At 47.5% G+C, this 15,215-nt stretch overlaps 1 protein-coding gene across 3 annotated transcripts in view; it reads left to right on the top strand.

Annotated features, from left to right (window-relative positions):
* SAMD4A (sterile alpha motif domain containing 4A) overlaps positions 1–15,215 on the top strand; it is a 72,836-nt gene that overhangs the window by 50,163 nt on the left and 7,458 nt on the right. For 2 of the 3 annotated variants that reach the window (XM_040412232.1, XM_040412230.1), the window contains 6 exons: positions 5,940–6,203; positions 9,990–10,099; positions 11,220–11,306; positions 11,403–11,691; positions 12,571–12,656; positions 14,392–14,510. In XM_040412232.1, the coding sequence (XP_040268166.1) occupies positions 5,940–6,203; positions 9,990–10,099; positions 11,220–11,306; positions 11,403–11,691; positions 12,571–12,656; positions 14,392–14,510 (955 nt within the window). The remainder of the gene's footprint in view (positions 1–5,939; positions 6,204–9,989; positions 10,100–11,219; positions 11,307–11,402; positions 11,692–12,570; positions 12,657–14,391; positions 14,511–15,215) is intronic. The other variant, XM_040412233.1, reaches the window with a different exon arrangement.

Genomic DNA, 15,215 nt, shown 5'->3' with positions numbered 1-15,215 from the left:
CTCGGCAGTCTCCGAAGGCCCATCCACCTGCGTCCGGCGTTTAGTCCTATCTTACCGTAAAAACGGCAAATTGAAGATGACCCCTTTAAGAATAACAATTCTGGACCGATTATTTTTTATGACTCTATGTTGTACCATTGGTCTATTATTCCTGATAGAAGTTTATAAATAATGGTACAACTGGGTGTAACCCAGTTGCGGGGGTCCCTGCATAGTCTCTGACACTATCCAGTCAGTGCTGCACTGTGTAGGGACACCCCCTCAACTGGTAACAACCCAGTTGTACCTTTTTTCATTCATGAACTTTTAGTGGGAGTAATAGAAGAATATACCATTATACAGATGCTCATAAATTAATGGGGAAAGTAGTTACTGAAGCAGACATGTCAGGAGAGGTGACGGCTCCTCGTTAAGTAGGGTTAATTAGTTTTCTGTGTTGGGCTGGGGCTTCTTGTAGCCACCTGAGGAAATGACCCTGAGGGCCCAGCCTGAATCTGTACTGTACAGCTACTTATCTACAGGGTCAGTCGAACTACTATCATTGCGCACACAATACATCTCCATAAGGTCTACTGTGAGAATCAACCTATAAGAAATAGACTCTATTGGCGAATGATCGGCTCTGACCCAATAACTGGCCCTTTTTTGGGGGCTCATGATTGCACCCTCTGATGGGCCAGTCTTTATGTAGATGCAACTTATTATCTATGTAATGAAAATATATGCAGCTCTCATATGCTTTGCTTTTTTACCCCTTCACCTCCTCCTAATTGCTGTCAGTGAATGGAAGTACTTATGTTTACATTCAAATTTGCCCGAATTAGGAGCTGATTGGCCATTAGGGAGGAACCAGGGTACATGACCTTGCGGGGGACCCACAGCCTCTTGGTCAGTTCCCCCCCCCCCCTTCTTTTGTGTATTTTGAGTTTGCTATTATGCTCAGCTTGCAGAATGTTGTCTACACAGTTAGGGCTCATTCACGCAACCGTACGTTTGTGTCAGTGCACTTCAATGGGGCCGCAAAAGATGTGGACAGTACATGTGTGCTGTCCGCATCCGTATTTCCGTTCCGTGGCTTTGAGAAAAAAGATAAAAATGACTATTCTTGTCCGCAATTGCTGGCAATGGGGCTGGCCGTTTCATTCCACAAAATGCAGAACGCACACGGCCAGTATCTGAGTTTTGCGGTTCCACAATTTGCGGACTGCAAAAACGGATACAGTCGCCTGAATGAGTCCTTAGACGGTAACAAACTGTAGTTATATACAAGAAAAGATCACAGTTTTGTTTTTTTTTGCCTCTGAACAATTTTTCTTTCACTGACAGCAGGAAGAGATCTTGAAAAGCAAAAACACAAAGTGAGAATTGTTTTTGCAACTTTTTTGGCTCAATTGCGCCCCCCCCATAAAAAAAAGACATTTTTGAAAATAATTCACATAGCATCACGTCTAGTTTTCCACCCACTTTTCAGAACTGGAGTGAGTGGTGTAGAGGTCAACATTTTTGCCCTAGAAGTTGCAATTCTCTATTTTTTTGCCACTTTTTGATAGCAGAATTCTGGAGTCTGGTTTGATAAATTTGCCCCTTATTCACACGGTGCGGTTAAATTGCATTTTTTTTTTTAGCTGCAATTATTGTAACCAGGCTTCTTATCATTTCTACGTCAGTCTTTCACATTGCCATTAAGGGGCTTTAACCCTCTCTTTCCTGTAGATCTTTCCTTCAGACACCTTGGCCATACAGAGGTCTTGTCTCATGCAAAAATTGCAACCCAAATCAATATGGCGTGAGCAGCCATGTTTAATATCTTTCTATACCAGGGATCGGCAATGTTCGGCACTCCAGCTGCTGTGAAACTACAACTCTCAGCATGCAAACATGCTCTGCTGTTCTAACTCCCACAATAGCAAATGAAGCATTCTAGGAGTTGTCGTTTCTGAACACCTGGAGCGCCGGCGGTTGCTGATCCCTGTTCTATACCATGCGCCATAGATGTGATGCTGGAGCTTAGATTCAACAGGGGATCCCACAGTTCTCGGTACGGCCTTAGAAAGAATAGCTCGGCGCCATCCACCCCCCCCGGAGATCAGGCTGAGCCGTCCATTTCATTCATACAGTTGTAGGGAACTGCGGAGATGTAGTGCGTTTTGGCCTCTTTTTGCTTTTGCTGCTTTGCTTCAAAAACCCCAGAGATTCAGTACAAGGTTTGCTTTGTAAACACGGAGTCAGAGCCACGAGGGACAGAGCTGCAGCGAGGAGACCTCTTATGTCTCCAGAACGGCAAATGGCACGTGTAATCTTTATAACTAGGAGGAATAGATGAGCAGAGCAAACTGCGGATCCGCAAAACACGGCGTCCGTGTGCGTTCCGCAATTTGCGGAACGGCGCGTACAGCCATTAATATAACTGCCTATTCTTTTCTGCAAAACGATCTTTATATAGTGAAACTGTTTTAATCCGACAATCTAGAAATTTTTATAATCCAGCACATAACTGCACTAGAATATGAAACTGGTGAGTTTTACAGACCTTTCCCGTGACCGTCCAATAACCAAGAATATCTGATGATCCGGAACCTGCCGGATTCCATAGAATAGGACGGGCTGTGGTGGCGGCTCTGGCTCAATATCCATGGTTTCCCCTTGGTCCCATCTCCTGTGTCAGGATCTCTCTACAAATTAGGATATCTTGTCGCAGAAGATCCAGGCCACCAGTGTCTTGCTTATACGTTTAGGAGTGCATTAAATGGTCACTCTTACTAATTGTAGCGCGCTCCTCAGACACCATAGAAAATCCTGCCGTGGAAGAGGCTGCCACAGTCCGTCGGGCACATGGTTAAGCCTCATGCAGACGTCCGTGGAACACTGTCCGTGAGATACCGGACTGGCATTGCAGGAGCGCGCGGCGTCATTGGTTACAATGCCAGTCCAGTATCTCACGGACCGTGTTCCACAGACGTCTGCATTAAGCTTTATACTCTCCACTCATGAGCCCTGCATAGAGGATAAATAACGCTAATTATATAATCACATTCCCGTTTTTCAAATTTTTTTGGCCTACGGGTGGCAGTATAATGGTATGATGCCTTTCCTAGAGTTTAGCATTTCTGGGTTTGGAAAGGTGCTGGATTGTTGGATATTCTGGAGTTAGCAATGGTAGTCAATCGGTATATCAAACGAAGGGCTCATGCACACGAGCGTGTGCCGGCCATTCTGTGCAATTCGCGGTCCTCAATGAACGGGCACCATCAACTTGAATGGGTCCGTGATCTGTCCGCACCGCAAAAAAAATAGAACATGTTCTATTTTGTTGCAGTGTGGTGGCACGGAGAGAAACCCCTCCGTAGTGCTTCTGTGGCGTTCCGCACCGCTCCTATGATACGGTGTGCACACGGCCGGTGCCCGTATATTGATAGCGGGCTGCAATACAGGCACGGCCAGGCAACAGCCGTGTGCATGAGCTCTAAGGGAGAGGTCACATCACATATATATATATAATATAATACACTGCTCAAAAAAATAAAGGGAACACAAAAATAACACATCCTAGATCTGAATTAATTAAATATTCTTCTGAAATACTTTGTTCTTTACATAGTTGAATGTGCTGACAACAAAATCACACAAAAATAAAAAAATGGAAATCACATTTTTTAACCCATGGAGGTCTGGATTTGGAGAGACACTCAAAATTAAAGTGGAAAAACACACTACAGGCTGATCCAACTTTGATGTAATGTCCTTAAAACAAGGCAAAATGAGGCTCAATAGTGTGTGTGGCCTCCACGTGCCTGTATGACCTCCCTACAACGCCTGTGCATGCTCCTGATGAGGTGGCGGACGGTCTCCTGAGGGATCTCCTCCCAGACCTGGACTAAAGCATCTGCCAACTCCTGGACAGTCTGTGGTGCAACGTGACGTTGGTGGCTAGAGCGAGACATGATGTCCCAGATGTGCTCAATTGGATTCAGGTCTGGGGAACGGGCGGGCCGGTCCATAGCATCAATGCCTTCGTCTTGCAGGAACTGCTGACACACTCCAGCCACATGAGGTCTAGCATTGTCTTGCATTAGGAGGAACCCAGGGCCAACCGCACCAGCATATGGTCTCACAAGGGGTCTGAGGATCTCATCTCGGTACCTAATGGCAGTCAGGCTACCTCTGGCGAGCACATGGAGGGCTGTGCGGCCCTTCAAAGAAATGCCACCCCACACCATTACTGACCCAATGCCAAACCAGTCATGCTGGAGGATGTTGCAGGCAGCAGAACGTTCTCCACGGCGTCTCCAGACTCTGTCACGTCTGTCACATGTGCTCAGTGTGAACCTGCTTTCATCTGTGAAGAGCACAGGGCGCCAGTGGCGAATTTGCCAATCTTGGTGTTCTCTGGCAAATGCCAAACGTCCTGCACGGTGTTGGGCTGTAAGCACAACCCCCACCTGTGGACGTCGGGCCCTCATATCACCCTCATGGAGTCTGTTTCTGACTGTTTGAACAGACACATGCACATTTGTGGCCTGCTGGAGGTCATTTTGCAGGGCTCTGGCAGTGCTCCTCCTGTTCCTTCTTGCACAAAGGCTGAGGTAGCGGTCCTGTTGCTGGGTTGTTGCCCTCCTACGGCCTCCTCCACGTTTCCTGATGTACTGGCCTGTCTCCTGGTAGCGCCTCCATGCTCTGGACACTACGCTGACAGACACAGCAAACCTTCTTGCCACAGCTCGCATTGATGTGCCATCCTGGATAAGCTGCACTACCTGAGCCACTTGTGTGGGTTGTAGACTCCGTCTCATGCTACCACTAGAGTGAAAGCACCGCCAGCATTCAAAAGTGACCAAAACATCAGCCAGGAAGCATAGGAACTGAGAAGTGGTCTGTGGTCACCACCTGCAGAACCACTCCTTTATTGGGGGTGTCTTGCTAATTGCCTATAATTTCCACCTGTTGTCTATCCCATTTGCACAACAGCATGTGAAATTGATTGTCACTCAGTGTTGCTTCCTAAGTGGACAGTTTGATTTCACTGAAGTGTGATTGACTTGGAGTTACATTGTGTTGTTTAAGTGTTCCCTTTATTTTTTTGAGCAGTGTATATAGATCCTATGCATCAGTTAATACACAGTTGGCATCCATTTGAGCCATTTCCTTCTGAGATCCATTGTGGGGTTTTTAAGACAAAAAAAAAGCCCTACATGCATCTGTAACGGATCTCAGACGGAAATGGCTAAAACGGATGTGCGTAACTAATGCACGGGATCTGTTTTTCGCTTTATTTTTCAGTTTTTCTGACTGATCAGAAGAACAGAAAAATACCGGTGATGTGCACTCTCTCTCTAACCTGTAAGAGAGCCTCAAGCAATGCCTGAAATTTTAAGGAGTTGTTCAGAGTTGGAAAAAGTTATCCCCCCCCCCCCCTCCTCACCACCCACACAAAATAGCGCCACCCTTGACCAGGAACACTCCAGGTAAAACGTTAACATGGCGTTAGGACTATGGGAAGGAGTGCAACACAGATTAAAAATCACACTCCTCCCCCTTTAACACATTTGATCAAATTTGCCTGAATTCTTGCCTTAAAGGGGTCCTTTCACTCAGCAAATAGCATTTATCCTATAGAGGAAGTTTATACAAGGCACTTTTTTTTAATTTATTTTTTATAGCACCTTATACACTGCTAGTTTCCATGATTACGACCATCCATGATCGTACTTGCACTGTATAGGAAAAAACCGCTGGCCTCTCTGGTGGGAGCGCACGTAGGCTGGAGCTTTTCCCTATAGTGTGCAGGCACGGCCACTGCTGATGATAGGCCAAAAATTATTATTTTTTTTCTATTTAAGCATAGGTTAGGGCCCACAGAATTTATATTTTATTTTTATGTATAAACGGCACTTCTTATGTAAGCTTCTGCTGGATTTGATCGCTGTTTCCCTATTTTTCAGTTCTCTCAGGCCAGACGCACCATAGCCCCTTGAAAAGGTCGGTATCCCTCACTCCGCCCATGAATGTGCCAAACCAGCCGCTAGGACATGGGTGGATGTCTCATGAAGATCTGAGAGCTCGCGGATCCCAGGGTGTTTCATCCGATCACGCCCCCCTGTCTCCACAAAGCAGCGTAGCCTCTTCGGGGAGTGGTGGGAGTGAGCACTTAGAAGACCCCTCTTCTGCACGTAATACATTCCAAGATGAAGGAAGCGGCATGAAAGGTGGGTGCAGTAGGATCCTCTAAGGAGGGAGTGTCCGGCTACAAAAGGAATGTGGAAACATGTCTTCCCCTTTATAGAGAAGTTATTCCATGCAGTGGTGGAACAAGTAATTGTGGGGGCCACATAGCAGAACTTAGAATGGGGCTCCTGCTACATCAAACCAAATTTGATCAAGAACTGCAGTGTAAAGCATGGGGGGGGGGGGCAGAAATTGCAACAGCCTGAACGGATGGGACAGGAGGCAAATTTGACATTTGTGTTGGAGGCACATTTTCACAACCAGGGACGGGGCACGCTGTGGTTGCAAATGATTCGATCTAGGATTCTTTAGCTTTATGCCACGTTGTGGGACCGTACGATTCGGCACTTGCCCTCCAGGTCTTCTTTTGCCCTGCATTGCTACATACTGCAATTTTTGTAATTTGGCATCTGCAGAGGTGTATTAAGTAGGGGCATAGCTAAAGGCTCTTGGGCCCTGGTGCAAAAATAAAGCTTGCCATCCCTGCATCTTCTCTTCACGACCCTCTGCTGCAGCCTGCCTGTAACTTTCACCTGTCGGCATCGCTGAAAATGTTCCCTCTAAACCTCTGTATCCCTGGTGGTCTAGGCTAGTGAAGGGTCTAATGTCTCTATGCCTTATGGTCTATGGTAGTGAACGTGTGTTCTGTGTCTGTAAAGGTGTCAGCAGCCCTGGTGCAGTGATGGGCTTAATGTCAATATTCCTTATTGTTTTAGGGCAGCAAAGGGGTACATTAAGTATCCCTGGTGGACTAGAGCAGTAAAGGGGCTCATGTCAGAATTCACTTTGGTCTAGGGCAGTGAAGGTGTTAATGTCATTACACCTTGTACGATGAGTAGGACTAGGGCAGTAAAGGGGTTCATGTCAGAATCCCTGGTGGCCTAGGGCAGTGAAAGGGCTCATGTTTAGAATTCCTTTTGATCTAGGGCTGTGAGGGGGGTTCATGTCGCTATACCTTGTGGTGCAGGGCAGTGAAGAAGGGGCTCATGTCGGTATTCCTTTTGTACTATGGTAGTGAAGGTGGGCGGTAAAGGTGTCAATAGCCCTGGTGGGGTTATAGGCCTAATGTCAATATTCCAGGTGGTTTACGGCAGCGAAGGGGTCCATGTCAGAATCCCTGGTGGCCTAGGGCAATGAAAGGGCTCATGTCAGAATTCCTTTTGGCCTAGGGTTGAGAAGGGGGTTCATGTCAGTATACCTGGTGGTGCAGGGCAGTGAAGAAGGGGCTCATGTAGTTATCCCTTTTGGTGTAGGGCAGTGAAGGGGTTAATGTCATTATACCTGGTCTGACCAGTAGGTCTAGGGTAGTGAAGGGGCTCATGTCAGAATCCCTGGTGGCCTAGGGCTGTGAAGGGGTACATGTCTGTATACCTGGTGGTGCAGGGCAGTGAAGGGGGCTCATGTCAGTATTCCTTTTGGTCTAGGGCAGTGGAGAGGGGTTAATGCCATCACACCTGGTGTGACAGAGCTATAGCTGCTCCACTGGCCTCCAGGTCCAAGATTGACAGCAAAAAATGAATCTGCCATAGAAGCGGCATGCAGCGCTGAGGACCACTCGCAATTTCCATTGCGGTCGTAAAAGCTAGCTTGAATCTGACAAAATTTGCATCATGCGACTTAAGTCGTGCCAGGTGCCCCCCTCCCCCGTCTAGCTCTAGATTTAGATGTATATAGCATCTTTGATCCTCGCTCTTTCTCTAAGAAGCGCACTTGTTGGGGCTCAGTTATCCGTTATTGACAGCTGCAAAATTTTCATGTCCCCTGAATGACCTGAGCCGCGAGTAGACGGGGGGTAAAGGCTCTAGAGAGGAGCCATGTTTGCCGTGAAATATACCCCGCCAGCTGGGTGAAGTTGTGCCGTATGCAATCTGAAAATTCAACTAATGGCTTCTAGCTGCAAGTGGTACATTTACACTTATTGAACGCTTCCAAAATGCTGGAAGCTAGCGCAGTCGGGAGAGGCAGATGAGGACATCTGCTGAATAAATGGCTGCATAGATGCAAAAATATCACTTATTAATTGGGTCCTTGTTTTTCATTCTTTTTTATTTTACTATCTTTGTATTTGTTTATTTATTTAGATTTTTTTTTGTGTGCTACATGCCAAATATGTCCCATATACAATGTATCACTTCTTCTCTGGGGTTCACATGCCCAGAGCCTGCGGGTACACAAGTTTTCACACCCCAAGGGCCCGCTCCGGGCACCAGTCCATTTGCTGTATCCAGTATGCTGCACATTTTCTTCTGTCTGTAGTAAGGTTGTATTCCTTAGGATATGTGCTAGTTATTAGGTAATGAAATAAAGTTTATTCCTATGAAATGTAACAACCTCCTTCACTTTGTTCTTCGTAAACTATAGAAAATGAAATGTTAAATGAGGACATGTTACAGTTTTATTATTTTTTTCAGATTTAAAATTTACTATACCTCTAACTTTTTAAAATCTCATTAGTACTAGTACTGAGAATAAGAATAAAATAATAATAAAAAAAAAAAGGTGAAATAATGATGCAAATATATAATAAAAAAATAATGAAAAAATAAATATGGACAGAAGGGGGACGATTGCAGGAGTTGCATTGTCTTACAGCCGGATATTTCGTGCTTGGGCTCTGGTAACATCTGTTCTATGAGCTTCAAGCGCAGATTTTATTACACTTGACAGAAAAAATATCGCTGCATGCGGGATGCCTTGGCAGAAACCAATAGACCCTGTTATAAACCAGTAGCATCCGTCAAGTGCCATCGGTATCTGTCATATGATGGAAGCTACAACACTGTGCTGGATCCAGTGCATGACTGACGCTGGCGTTGTCTAACAGGCCCCAATGACTTCTAATGGGGTCCGGTGGGTTTTGAAACGCAGAATCTCCTTACAGACCCCCCGATGAAGATGCAAGTTTCAAGTTGGCCTACACAGATTGCTGTCAGTTGCCTATTCGGCTCAGCCGCGCCTGTGTGTGTTTTAGGATGGGAAAGGGGGATTAAGCCGCTACCTCTGGTGGCGTCTTATCTTCCAAACACAAAAGGATTGGGTATGTTGAAACCCAGCATGACCGACCCTTCTCTGTGATCAGACAGCGAGTGGGTGGCCCTCTTACACCCCGACTTTCATCTAAGGCTACTTTCACACTAGCGTTCGGGGCTCCGCTTGTGAGTTCCGTTTGAAGGGGCTCACAAGCGGCCCCGAACGGATCCGTCCAGTCCTAATGCATTCTGAGTGGATGCGGATCCGCTCAGAATGCATCAGTCTGGCTCCGTTTGTCCTCCGCTCCGCTCAGCAGACGGACACCTGAACGCTGCTTGCAGCGTTCAGGTGTCCGCCTGGCCGTGCGGAGGCAAACGGATCCGTCCAGACTTACAATGTAAGTCAATGGGGACGGATCCGTTTGAAGTTGATACAGTATGGCTCAATTTTTTTTTTGTTCATGGTAATGCAAACGGATCCGTTCTGAACGGATCTAAGCGTTTGCATTATAGGTGCGGATCCGTCTGGGCACATACCAGACGGATCTGACCTAAACGCAGGTGTGAAAGTAGCCTTATTATGTATGGCCAGATTTAGGGCTGTATTACACCAACAGATTGGTCAGATGCCCGTTTACACACAGCAACTACTGGTCTGATTGGACAGAAATTGGTCAGGTAATCTGTCGGTGTAATACAGCTATTAGTTTATGCCCTTTTGTTGGCCAGTTGCATTGAATTCCACAGTGGTCCAAAAATATATATATTTTTTTTAAAAACCTACCGCTTGTCTTTCAGATGTGCCTACATGGCTCAAAAGTCTTCGTTTGCACAAGTACGCAGCCCTGTTTTCTCAGATGACCTACGAGGAAATGATGTCCCTCAATGAGTGTCAGCTGGAGGCACAGGTACGATTAGAGAATATGGATATATCTTTTATTCTTATTAGAGGATTGCACTTAAAGGAATTATCTCCTTGCAAGATGAACCCAATGCGATGATCGGCTTCAGAAAACCTCCGGCAAGCAGGAAGCTGCAGCCGGCCATCCAAACTGGTGCAAGGAAAATGTTCGTTTACGTGCCCGTCATTCATATAAATGTCCGCGTAATAAACGGACGGGCCGAGCCCACCAGGGTCGAAGCTACCGTTCCAACCCCTGTGCATAAAAGGTATCCGTTGTAGGTGGCCCTATGACGTCTATATCTCCCGGAGCCATGTGCTGTCCAACTGTTGTTTAAAACTGCATCGTTTAGCATGTCGGAACATGCTGGGGGTTGTAGTTTTGCAAAAGTTGGAGAGCGCTGCCACGTGCATTGCGATGGCTTCTTGCTGGGTCATCTGTGGAAATAACTGGTATGATGCACTGCTTGGCTGCGTAGTACTGTAATAATAATCAGATTATATCGGGCCTGGTCTTCTTCATAAGCAATGGGTATGGCTGCTGATTTATTTTTGTGTAACGGGATCTCATCCTTGCACGCAAGGTCCAATGGCGCCAGTTTTGCCGTCACAGCTGGACTATCCTTTTATTTAACCGGTATTATTATTATTATTATTAGAAGACTATTGCTTTAAAGGGGTATTCCGACCTGCAGCATATATCTATTGCATAGGTGATAAATGCTAGATAGCTTGGGGTCTGACCACTGGGACCCCCATTCTTTGCTACAACAGGGAACCCTGATACTCGTTACACACCAGCCAGGGGGAGATTGGTCGACCGTGCGCCCGTCTGCTCCATTCAAAGTCTATGGTGCTGACAAATATACCTAGGCGCTGTAGGTTGGTGGGGGTCCGGGCAGTTAACCCCCCCCCCCCCCCCCATTGATCTAGAATTTATCATCTATCCAGAGGGTAGGGGATAAATGTTGCATTTAAGGTTATAGGGCAAATATAGGACATTTGTTTTCAATAGCCAATATCTTCAAATATTTGGCGCTCTGATCCTCACCTCTTGGATCTTTGCTGATCATGGTCTGCTTTGAATTGTTTAATATTTCATTTATGTTGTGTTTTTTTTTTTTCAGAATGTCACAAAAGGTGCAAGGCACAAAATAGTCATTAGTATCCAGAAGCTGAAAGAGCGACACATTCTCCTGAAGTCATTGGAAAGGGTAAGTGTTCCTTCAGGAGGGACGGCTCAGAATTCCCACTAGTCCATGATCCTTCTCAGATGATTACAGATATTATGTATGTTTTACATTGGACAGGACATCCTAGATGGGGGTAACCTGCGGGGTCCTCTTCAGGAGCTGCACCAGATGATTCTTACACCCATCAAAGCGTACTCCGCACAAAACTCCACCGCAGAAGACCACAGCCGGGAGCCGGGCTCTCAGTCTTCATTACTGGGCACTGAGGGCCACGGATCTGAAAACAAAGACTCTGCCTCTGGTGGGATTCATCAGCACCATATGGGCAACCTAGAAGGAGAGAGCGGGGGGGTCCCTTTACCTGAAGCCGATCTTCCAGGACAGTTCACTAGGGTGATGGGAAAAGGTAAGTTTGCTGCTGTAATAAATCTGAGACTACACCGGGTCAGGCTCGAATATACACATGGGCAACGGTGAACTGGAAATGGTCTGGGCCCCTGGGCTCAATGACAGCAACCATCATACCCTTCATCCAGAAATCTCCTGTTCATGTATACTGAGCCCTGACCCCTTTATACTGAGCCCTGACCCCTTTATACTGAGCCCTGACCCCTTTATACTGAGCCCTGACCCCTTTATACTGAGCCCTGACCCCTTTATACTGAGCCCTGACCCCTTTATACTGAGCCCTGACCCCTTTATACTGAGCCCTGACCCCTTATACTGAGCCCTGACCCCTTCACTACAGCAGCTGATGAGGGTCCCAGTGCTCCGGCCCATCATCAGTGCTAACCTGAGGGGTTAGGGGGTACCTTGCTGGGTACAATTAGGGCTCCTGCACACAGACATATTTTTTGTCCGTTATGGTTTTTTGTTTTTGTTTTTTAGGCCCGTATGCGGAACCATTCATTTCAATGGGGCCACAAAAAAAACCTAAAATGACTGTGTGCCTTCCGTATGTCTGCAAGTCTTTTCCGCAAAAAAAAATAGAACATGTCCTATTGCTGCCTGTTTTGCAGACAAAGACAGGCTTGTTACAATGGATCCGCAAAAAATACAGATGCAACACGGATGTCATCAGTTTTTTTATTTTTGTGGCTCTATGTTTTGCGCACCGCAAAAATGCATACGTCATTGTGCATGAGCCCTTAGACTAATGGTTCCCTATGATTTTTGTCTTCGTCTAAGCCCCATATAAGATGCATGACTTCCCTCATGGCGATCTGTTAGGATAGGGTCCATTTCTTGCTCAGATTGGTCACCGTATACGGTCCTGTTCTTTCAGTCTGTACTCAGCTCCTGGTGTCCAGGCCGGACGAAGAAAACATCAGTTCATATCTGCAGCTGATTGACAAATGCCTTATTCATGAAGTAAGTGGCGTCCATGATGGGGAAACGTAAAGGGGGGGACAGAAGAGACCTGTGTATTAGCCACCTGTGGGAATTCTTCTTGCTGCAGCTAGATTAGACAGAATTAAATATGAAAGCATCTTTATTTGTGACTTTTATACTATTGCATAGTGATCGTGGGTGAGTCTTGTACATAAATCCTTAATATTTATGCTCAAAATGCCCCCACCCGACCAACCTGATGCCTTTTGATTCCATACTAGTCAACATAACTGCTGACCCCCAGGAAACACAAATGCCAACCATAGTGCTCCCCCCTGGTATTGGTGCCGGCCATAGTGCTCCCCCCTGGTATTAGTGACAGCCATAGTGCTCCCCCCTGGTATTGGTGCCGGCCACAGTGCTCCCCCCTGGTATTGGTGCCGGCCATAGTGCTCCCCCTGGTATTGGTGCCGGCCACAGTGCTCCCCCCTGGTATTGGTGCCGGCCACAGTGCTCCCCCCTGGTATTGGTGCCGGCCACAGTGCTCCCCCCTGGTATTGGTGCCGGCCACAGTGCTCCCCCCTGGTATTGGTGCCGGCCACAGTGCTCCCCCCTGGTATTGGTGCCGGCCATAGTGCTCCCCCTGGTATTGGTGCCGGCCACAGTGCTCCCCCCTGGTATTGGTGCCGGCCACAGTGCTCCCCCCTGGTATTGGTGCCGGCCACAGTGCTCCCCCCTGGTATTGGTGCCGGCCACAGTGCTCCCCCCTGGTATTGGTGCCGGCCACAGTGCTCCCCCCTGGTATTGGTGCCGGCCACAGTGCTCCCCCCTGGTATTGGTGCCGGCCACAGTGCTCCCCCCTGGTATTGGTGCCGGCCACAGTGCTCCCCCCTGGTATTGGTGCCGGCCACAGTGCTCCCCCCTGGTATTGGTGCCGGCCACAGTGCTCCCCCCTGGTATTGGTGCCGGCCACAGTGCTCCCCCCTGGTATTGGTGCCGGCCACAGTGCTCCCCCCTGGTATTGGTGCCGGCCACAGTGCTCCCCCCTGGTATTGGTGCCGGCCACAGTGCTCCCCCCTGGTATTGGTGCCGGCCACAGTGCTCCCCCCTGGTATTGGTGCCGGCCACAGTGCTCCCCCCTGGTATTGGTGCCGGCCACAGTGCTCCCCCCTGGTATTGGTGCCGGCCACAGTGCTCCCCCCTGGTATTGGTGCCGGCCACAGTGCTCCCCCCTGGTATTGGTGCCGGCCACAGTGCTCCCCCCTGGTATTGGTGCCGGCCACAGTGCTCCCCCCTGGTATTGGTGCCGGCCACAGTGCTCCCCCCTGGTATTGGTGCCGGCCACAGTGCTCCCCCCTGGTATTGGTGCCGGCCACAGTGCCCCCCTTTCTTGGGAACACATACACTTCTTTGCAGGGGGAAAAGCTGTCATCACTAAACCATCAATGACCCCCGGTAATCCAGGGTAAAATCACTGCTCCAGGAGGTAGTCATGTACACAATTACTATATTAGATTTATCTTACAGCAAATCATGCATGAAATTACTATGACAAACTCCGCTCTGCTACACCTGTAGTCATAATTCAACGGATCCTGAATTTTTGGGAGATATTTTTGACGATCTGCAATAACATGCATGCATCAGGACAGTGATACGATTACAGGTCACAATGTTTTAGTGATGGGGGGGGGGGGGGGGGGCTTTCCACTGCATGGTGTGTGTGCTATCCTGTTGCAGTCCTCGTCTTCTTTAAAACGATATATTTGCACAGGCCTTTACGGAGACACAGAAGAAGAGACTGTTGTCATGGAAACAGCAAGTACAGAAGCTATACAGGTCTTTTCCACGGAAAACCCTCTTGGATGTTGCTGGGTACCGGCAGCAGAGAAAGTAGGTTGGGTTCAGATCCCCCCGTGTGCTAGTTACCTTAGTGACTGCATTTCATCAGCTTGTTGGGAAACCCATCTCTGTCTGCAGGCTATGGGTGTTTTTTTTTTTTTTTCCCCTTTGCAGTAAAAATTCCTGTGCACACATTACCGGTCTGACCGCGATCTGCAGGCGAGATATCAGGATGTTTTACGCAGGAATAACCTGAATCACATTCACCTCGATCACATCCATTAAGCTCTATGACATTGATGTATTATTTTACAGAAGGATGAGGGTTTTCCTCTCCCCTCGGCTGCAGCAGCAAGCCATTGAAATTTCCGCTGCATAGCTCCGGCGCTGGGAATATAAATCTCTCTCCGTTCTCTTAAAGGGGAATTAAATTTCATTACCATTTCATTCATTCCCTGAGAGCTGTTAAAAAAAAAAAAGAAAAAAAAAAAAGATTTCTTCCAGAAACAGGGCCACACCTGTCTATAGTTTGCGTGTGGTATTGCAGGTCAGTGCTGTCAAAGTGAATAGGGCAGGGCCGCAGTACTGTTTCTGGAAGAAACTAGCCATGCTTTATTAATCCTGTGCGAATGTTTTATAGTGTCAGATGTTTAAAGGGGTTGTCCACTTTCTGCATTAATATCAGAATACATAGACATGTGATGGCAGAAGCCCACCCTAATGGCACCCATGGATACCGATGTAAACAGGGCGCGT

Source organism: Bufo bufo, chromosome 11, assembly GCF_905171765.1.
Source record: "Bufo bufo chromosome 11, aBufBuf1.1, whole genome shotgun sequence".
In the NCBI taxonomy this organism is placed as follows: domain Eukaryota; kingdom Metazoa; phylum Chordata; class Amphibia; order Anura; family Bufonidae; genus Bufo; species Bufo bufo.
This window is presented reverse-complemented; position numbering and strand designations above follow the sequence as displayed.